Below are 9,069 nucleotides of genomic sequence, written 5' to 3'. Positions count from 1 at the left end.
GCTGTTGACATTGCTGGCTACTCTGAAAAAAAGGCACTTCATTGAAATATCTGAGAATGGCCTCTCCTCCAAAGTGATTTTGGGGGGGAAACTTTGTTGTAACTGTAATATAATATTTTATTTTATATCATGCTGCTCTCTTAAGTTTTGTTTTCTGTTATATTGGTTTGGGGTGATTTTTTTGTTTTCTGGGTGGCAAAGTGAATGTGTTGATTTTGTGTTTTGTTTTTTTTTCTCCATGGGATAGAGATGTTAAAACCGGTACGATTTTTCCAAGACTTCGAGGTAATCCGGCTTGGTTTGAAGTTTGGCCCTTAACTCGAGGTAATCGCTTTGGGACGGGTCGGGGTAGCAGCCTTTCCCCGTCGTGAAAAGCAATGTCTCCTTCAGCCGTGCATCCTGCTGCAAATCCGGGTACTGCATGCCTGGTGGGTGCGCATGCGCCACATGCATGTCCTTTAGTTTGGGTACTGTCCCATACAAACAGTCTACAAAGCCCACTGTTGGTGTGGGCCTCTGACTGTCAATTACTGTAGGGCAGAGCCCTCCGTTCTCATGAAATCCTGCCATGTCAGCCGTGGAGTGGTTAACTGTGACGATAGTGTTGAGTTGAGAGTTGGAGACGGCCAGGGTCCACTCTCTCTCTTTCTCTAATAAGGTTCTGTAGTTACTGTTGCTACTGCTGCCATTGTCTTTCTTCTCTGAAAACTGTGCTCTGTCTTCCACTGCTATCTCCCCTTCTCTAGGCTTATAGATGGGGTTGTTACACATCTGCGTCACTGGATGGGGAATGTAATCATAAACGTGACCATGGGCATGTGTGTGACTAGTGTGGGTGTGTGTGTGCATACTGTGCATACTGGGTGTCGGTTTCTCTGGTGTGCCAATGTTACCAGCAGTGCTCTGCCTTGGTGGGTCCTCAAAAATCCTGCATTGCATTTGGATCCCCGTCAGATCTACCTCAGAACGTTTCCGGAAAGGAAGGTTCTTCCTGCGACGAAGAACAAAGGCGAAAAGCCCGGCAGCAACAAACACAGCAGATATGAAGAGGATGAGTAGGCTGAGAATGAGGACAGACAGTGGGACAGCCCCTCTCCCACCTGCTTCCCCCATGTCAGAGCTCCCTGTGGTGAAGTCATCCCGACCAGGCAGGGCCGGGGAGGGGCCTGAAGGGTACTTGAGCTCAGGACAGATGACTTCGACCTCCAGTGAACGCAGGTCCTTCCCAAACGCAAATTCGGGTGTCTTGCACATGACGTCTCCAACCACAATGACAGAGGAGAGCTTTTCCAGCCAATGCTTGAGGGGGATGATATCACAAGAGCAGTCCCAGGGGTTCTGATGGAGATCGATCTGGACAATGGAGGTCAGATGCTCCAGAACACCACGCACAGGCATGGAAAGGAAGTAGTTGTTTCGGAGGTTGAGGCGTGCAAGATTGGTGCCAGTAAAAGCTTCATTGGGAAGGGAGCGTAACAGGTTGTCATTGAGGAAAACCAGCTGGAGGTTTGGCATTAGGGAGAAGGAGTTCGGTTGTATCTCACGTATGACATTATACTCAAAGTAAAGATAACTCAACATCTGAAGCCCCCGAAACATCCCAGGGGTGAGTCTCTCAATGTCATTCCCATTCAGATATAAACTTTTCAAGTTTGGCAGGTTGATAAAGGCGCCTTCTTGGACGTAGGATATCCGATTATTCCCTAAATGCAGTAAATCCAAACTTGAGAAGTTCCAGAAATCCGATCGGTATATTTTCTGTATTAGGTTCCCACTAAGATACAATTTCTTGGCATTGAGGGGCCGTGGGAGGAGCTCGGAGATGTTGTGAAAGCCTTTCTCTTTACAGTTCACTGTTAGCCCCAGGTCATTGATGTGAAGGTTGCAAGTACATCCAGCTGGACAAATTATTGGGATGGGAGGCCTTGTTTGGTAGCCAGCAACAGGGGGCTGGTTGATGCCTGGATAGATGCTACGAGGGGTTGGAGGGTTCTTTGTGGGCCGAGGTCGTTTGGTGGGCTTGACAACTCTGTCCTTGTATTCCACAGAAGAGGCTGTGTTGTGAAAAGACGAGAGCATGGAGGAAGGTTTAGTAGGCCATGTGTTCTCATTGCTGAATGGGATCCGGGGAATTCCGAGCTTGGCCTCAATCTCTGCATCTGAGAGCAGCGGACAGAGCTCACTGCGCTTGATTTCCCGTAAGTCTTTCCCATGTAAGTGGAATGGGTACTCGCATGTGATCTCACCTACCAAAGCTGTGTAAGGAATTCTCTCCAGCCAAGTTTTTAACTGGACAATCTCACACACACAGTTCCAGGGGTTCTCCTCCAGCTGGATTTCCATTAAGCTCCTTCCAACGTACTCCAGTGTGCCCTTGTACGGCAATGTCTTTAGTCTGTTTCCTCTTAGGTCCAGATGTGTGAGTGACACAGATCGGAAAAGATAATTTGGGAGCACAGGGATCAGATTGTCATTCAGTATGAGCACTCTCAATTTGTGAAGATACCTGAACGCACCACTTTCAATCCGTTTGATGACATTGTAGTCCGCCTGGAGATACTCTAAACTCTCCAACCCCAGAAAAGTGTCATTCCGGAACACTTCTAGTTTGTTTTCATGTAAGAACAGCCGTTTGAGTATTCCTAAGCCATTGAACGCTCCCGCGTGGATATCTTGCAAGGCGTTATTACCCAGGTTAATGGATATGGCGTTGTTGAGATGGAGGAAGCTGTTAAAGTAAAGCTTCCTCATGGAGTTTCTCTGCAGGTTGAGCTTGAACGGCCTGCTCCATATCTGGGAGATCTGGCTGACATTTGTAAATCCTTTACTGTCACAGTGGACATGGAAGATTCCCTCTTTGACCTCGCAGTAGCAGGGCTCGAAACAGGGCTCGTCGATCTCCTCGGAGTCCTCTAGTAGTGGGATCGGGGTGGTCCATCCTAAGGCTATGGTGCTCAGCAAGGTAACCCACAGCATCCTCGCTGACACCAAAGGGATGAAGTCTTGGCTCCAGGGACAGAGCCACTTCACAGCACTGCAACAAAGAACAGAGGGAGAGAGAATGGATGGGAGGGAGGTAATGGGGGTGGGGAATACACACAGAAGTAGCAGATGTAGGAGAGAAAGAGAGGAAGGGTGCATTAGTTTTAATAGAATAGAATACAGCTTTTAAATAAATACCATTGCATAATAGAATGACATTGGAGACAATACTTTCGTTGTGTCAATAGCTGGGTATTTTAAACATATATAAACCCAGCACTGTTGGATAGGTAATATGAAACCTAGCAACACAAACAAATCTCTGCATCGAGACAGTTAACGACAGTAAATAGGCGGAATTGTCATTTATTATACAGCAGACATGCTGGTAAGGTCGCAATAAATCACCCTGAGAGATGCTTATCACTGTGAATAAACTAAGGCAACAGCAGGTGGATAAGGTTAGTGGTGAGGAGACACTGTCCCTCTGCTGTATTTATTACATAACCGGGACCTCAATCCCTCTTTCGGTAAATGAGAGTATATCGCAGGAAGTGGACAGGAAAGGAATAGGTATCAGCTCGGTGACCATTAGTGGGACGAGAAGAGGACTGTCAAGGGACTTGCTGAACATCAATCTCGTTAAAATGAATCTCAACATATTTGTATGTTCTAGTCTATAACTCACAGAAATCCGATGGAAAGCCACTGACGCTATGGTAAATGCAGGGTCTCAGCTTGACCAGTCTAAAGATGTTTGAAAAAAAAAAGAAAAAAAGGTAAAAAATGGTCAAAATAGGTCCAATGACTCTGACGCATGCACAGTTTGATAGCAGTGGCCAGTGCCACCCTTACAATCTGATTTGCCACCCCAGACGCCAACCCCAAGTTTGTGCCACATCATTGGCTTTTACCTTGCTGTGGGGCGGGTGTTTGGCCAGCCCATTACTTGTGCCTGTATGGTTGATGCCGTGCTTGTTTGCATTTCAGGGAGCAAAACAATAAGCAACATAAACACGTGCAAGCACTGGAGCAGGACAGAACTTTTCAGTGGAACACAGCCCGGACTCATTCTCAGGTCTTCAATTACTGTCGGTTTGTCACAGCCCTCAGGATCTGATAATGACGCACAAGGCACCCTTAAGCGTATCTGAGACGCACTGGGATTTCAATTAAAACTCCAATAAAAAAAAATCCATCCCCAGCAATACAGATGCTCACAGCTACTGCTCCAGCATCCTTTCACTCCGTCCAATTCTACTTATAAAGCTTAGACTATTCATCAAGTAAGCATATTATTATTGTTATCATTATTATTGTTTTTATTGTTACTATTATTGTTGTTGTTGTTATTGTTGTTAGTATTATTAAGGCCTCGTCATCTCTTTGTATGAATGGTTTGTTATAGATCCATGACAACAAATACTTGCACATGTTTAGTTACAGTTAAGAGTATTTCCCATCTTATTATAATATATGCAATACATCAAATTAATATGACATTTTTTTATAATAAAGCTCAGGAGTCTGAAGATGGTAATACACATTTTGTCTTTGTTAAAAAAATCACATGACACATATCGATGCATGTTACTTATCCAGCCACTTCATGCAGTCTCGTCAGAGTACGACTGTAATGTTGGTGTACTGTGACAGGAGAAGCCCAACACCTTGCAGTTTGTTCTGCAGAACAAAGTCCATGACTGTAACTGCCTTGAATATGGTTAGAATCTGATTATTATTTGTTATCCAAAAACATCTAGGCTAATTGTCTTATTGTATTAGCATATGATATTATGTATATACATAATTCAGATTCGTCATTTTCAATTACTTTAGAGTAAGGTGAAACCCAGGGTTTGCATATCGTGCATTTTTTGTTTGGTGGTGAGCATTACATTTTGTAAGGGAACTATAGGAAAAAGCTGATATTTGTCATTTTTAATGGTAGCCTACTTAATTAACTTAAAGTTCTGCAGAAGGAGACTGGCCATCAACAGTTGTGTGTGCATGTAGCATATTATGTTTTAGTCAATTATCAGTAAAATATTAATGTAAAAAATAAATAAAAAATCTGCTAAGTCTGCAGGCATTGACGTCTTTGGTTGCCACCTCTAGACATTCCGTTGCTACCCCTGGGCCACCCCAGTCGTAAATGCATAGAACCGCCACTGTTCCGACGTACAGAAGACGGCAACGCCGAGACTATTCTCCCACTGCGTATTCTTGGGTTACATTATATAAGTCCAAAGAGTGAGGGAACTGTCAATTTATCGTTACAATGGGTCCTGCCATGATTTGCCAAATATAAAATCAAGTCAACTTCTTTTGGGTTTCCCAAGTGGTGATGCCATCGGAGGATTAGTGGAGCAACGGTTTAAGTGAAAAACGCATTTGGCGAACCTGCCGTTTCGAAAAGCTCATGAGATGTGATTTATTATCCGGCCGGCCTAGAAATAAATAATAACACAGGAAGAGAGGACGAATGGAAATAATATGAATAATAATATTAATGGTAATAATAACATTATAATAATAATAATACTTATATCAATAATAGGAATAATAATATGGGCTCATAGAAAAGTCCGTTCAGTGTCTCCATTGTGTTAAGTCGGATTATGTCACACATGTACAAAGTATCCCCTAGCCCCTGAATATCTTTTCTGTAGGTCCGTGACTTTTTTGTTTACACGCACAGTGCTGTCCGTTCAAACGAGGGTGCAGGCAATCCGGAGAAGATTCGCCCGATGAGACTGTCTGCCGGAGCAGAGCCGCTGTCCATGGTGCTGAAACCAAAAGCCCAGCGACAGGGGAAAAAAAAAAAGAGGAAGAAAGAAAGATATTGTAATCCCAAAAAAAGACGTGACAGTAAAATGCGCCAAGGAGAAAAAAAAGAAAAATCCTTGAGCACGATCTCCTCACTGTGAAAATCACTGATTTCATTGCCCTCTCCGTATACGTAATCCTCCAGGATTTATTGATTCCGTTTCCATGATAGAGATCAAAAAGCGCAGATGCAATGTCAAAAAAAGTATTAACGACATTAAAAGCAATTCAAATAATGCTGCCATATTATATTCCCTTGGGTGTATCAAATCAGGTGATATACCTACTTAGTTTACGGGGATTCCAACTTCACATTTCCTCCAGCGATGGTTTCTGTTATTGCCCGCTGCGTCCCGCTCACCGTCCGATGCCGGGCTGCGAGGAAGAGAACAAGAAACAGGAGGTGACCGAGCCGTTAGAGGAACAGGAGGAATCAGAGAGTGGGGAGACGGAAAGAGAGAGTAGGGCATTGAGGGGGGGGAGAGAGGAAGAGATATGCATGCGAATGAGCCACGGATTCCAAAACCAAGCTTTTGGCTACTTACATAAATTAAAAGTGCTGCTCCCTGTGAGTGGCAATGTCAATGCGACCTATTAATCTTGAATGTATATCAAACTAAGTTATTGGGAAACGATGACATCTAACAAGCTCCAGTTTATCCGATCTCGTCCACTGAAATCCCCCCCAAAATTGCATTGCTGTCAATACAGCGGAGAGAGCAAGAGCGCTTGTTGAAATACATGCCAAGCATAATGCAGTCGTGCCTTTCGTCGTGACATTGTCAGAGAAACGGTGAATAAAGAACAAACGGCTATTGATCAGTCAAATGGATCCCTACGATCCGTTATCCTTGGTGTACGGAGAGCGCTTGCTGTCGCTTTTTTTTGGAGTCCATGGCAATGCAGACACATAACACATACACACACATCTGCATATACGGTTTCCCTCTTGATACACTTCATGGACAGGCACACACAGCTTAAGCACTCACCTTAGTTTCGTACTGCAATTGGACAGCATCAGGGAAAAAAAGCCCACTAGTGTGAATCTTGTTAGATCTCTCTCTCTCCCTCTCTCTCTCTCTCTCTCGCTCTCTCTCTCTCTCTCTCTCTCTCGCTCGTTCTCTTTCTTTCCCTTCCTCTGTCTCCCCCTCTCTCTCTCTCCCTCCTTCTCTCACCCTCTCTCAGCGGCTGAGGCAAAAGAGAGGATTGAAGACGTGATAGGAATGCAATCTCTCCCACTCTCGCTCTCGGGTGACTCTGACTCTCTACCCTTCTTTCTCGTCTCCTTTTTTTTTCTAAACAGTTTGCTTAAAATGCAAGCCCTCGACTTGTGCCCGTCCGCTTCCTCTTCCTCCCCTCTCCTCCTCCTCCACCTTCTCCGCCGCCGTCGCCGCCCCCCGGGCGAGCACTCAGCGACAGTGTAGCCGGGTGAGAGTGTCCTCCTCTTGGTTTCAGGACCGCGTCTCTGTCCGGTGCAGCAGTAGCAAGAGTCTGTGGATCATATCGACGCGGCTGGGTCAGCTGCTGCTTTTTTATTTTTTTTTATTTTTTTTTTGGTGTCTTGCTTTCCTCGGGTCCGTTTCCCTGCCGTGCGTCAGAGGAGTGAGAGGGACCGAGCTTGGTAGGTGGAGGGTGGGGGGGAGCAAAGGGGTGAGAGACGCAGTGGAGAGAGATCTGGTGGTGAGAGAGAAAGGAGGAGGGGAGGAAAAGAGTGATGGGGACGGTTGCGCTATAGTTCTGGATGCTGTTGAGAGGAGGAGAGGAAGCAGAGTGAAGTGAGGAGAGAGTGAGGAGCGCTCCGGCTTTCGCAGCGTGGACGTGCATCAAGAAAAAAATATATATATATATATATATATGTGTGTGTGTGTGTGTGTGTGTGTGTGTAGGTAGGGGTACGCGCGGTGGGTGAGACTGCCAGACCTGTGGATGACAGTAAGGACGCGACGAGACTCTCTCTACATGTTATTTTCATTACTATTGAGATTCATCTTATAATTAATCATACTTACACTACATTCTTCAACTGGGGGTTAATTTTTTTTTCTCGGCCGCATTTGGGCGAACAAAGTGTGGAGCTGGCCGTGCGCCGTGCCAATACTTCTCTTCTCCCTGCTGTGGGGACGAAGAGGGTGGCCGCGGCTACAACAAGCGGGGGAGTGACTGGCAAATACGGAGCGCCTCATCTTTCCCTTCTGTTTGCGTGCCTTCCCCTGCCTCGCCTCCAGCGGGCAACACAAGCCCGCGTTGTGAGCAGCGAGCCAGCTCACAAGCACGACCGAGAGACACCGTCACGATTCCCAGTTCTTGCAGCTCCGCAAGGAGGGGGCTGATTGCAGTGGGAAGTTGAAATATCCCAACAGTGTTCTCTGCTTAGAACACAAAACCTAGAATATTTCCAAAATGATGGCAATTAGCTCTTAGTGATATGACTGCAATACGAACTGGCTTGCTGTTTATAGTTGCTCTCTATAGCACAGTGAAATAGAAAGGATTTGTGGAAACATTCGGCAGTCTAATAAGTCCTGTTTCACATTCCGAAGGATATCCTTCGATAGTTGGGCTGGAAAGAGCAACCAAAGTTGATGACAGACACTAAGCTAGACTTTTAATATTATTAATGTTTTTTTTATGACAGCGAAAGTGGTGGCCTTTGCAATGTGTTCTCTCTGCAGCCAGATATTTGAAAAAAATGTATAGGGGGTAACATGGATGCTGCGCAAAGCCTTTGCTGGTCCACTATAACCCCACACACAGAATCCACTAACCTTTTAGGATTATTTAAAAAAATGATTAAATAAGTAACATTTAATCTATTTATACCCCCTGTTGAGATTCATGATTTTATATTTATTTTATCTAAACGGTTGAGACGATCTGAGAAGATTCTCAACATCTGGGTTTGTAGGGATTGTAATGAATGAATCTGAAGTGATGTTGTAAACCTGAATGGGGACCTTTCTATTAATATTCTAAATTGATTTCCCAAGTGGGTAATTCAGAAGCAGTGATACTGCATGAGAACCAGATCATGTCCTACATTAAAATAACTCCACACACTAACACAAACCAAACATAAAACAATGAATTAGTTAATGAATACATGTTTAAGCAAATGCTTTTGTGCGTCATCATTGCAAGCAGTGTTAGAATGCCAATAATTTACTTTGTCGGTTTATTTGAAACTGTCCCTCAGCAAATACAGCAATTACACACAACCCAAGCCGATACACCAATACACAGAAGCATGCCGTACAC

At 44.7% G+C, this 9,069-nt stretch overlaps 1 protein-coding gene across 1 annotated transcript; it reads right to left on the bottom strand.

The window, feature by feature from the left end:
- Positions 1 to 252: 252 nt before the first annotated feature.
- Positions 253 to 3,030, bottom strand: slitrk3a (SLIT and NTRK-like family, member 3a; the record flags this gene model as incomplete). Its single annotated transcript, XM_079165637.1, has 1 exon — positions 253 to 3,030. Exon 1 carries the CDS (start codon positions 2,974 to 2,976, stop codon positions 253 to 255), a length of 2,724 nt encoding a protein of 907 aa, XP_079021763.1. The 5' UTR covers positions 2,977 to 3,030.
- Positions 3,031 to 9,069: the final 6,039 nt, after the last annotated feature.

The sequence above is a fragment of the Pholis gunnellus genome, assembly GCF_910591455.1.
Source record: "Pholis gunnellus genome assembly, chromosome: 9".
NCBI classification, from domain to species: Eukaryota; Metazoa; Chordata; class Actinopteri; order Perciformes; family Pholidae; genus Pholis; species Pholis gunnellus.
The sequence above is the reverse complement of the archived record's forward strand: the minus strand, read 5'-3'. Positions and strand labels throughout refer to the sequence as shown.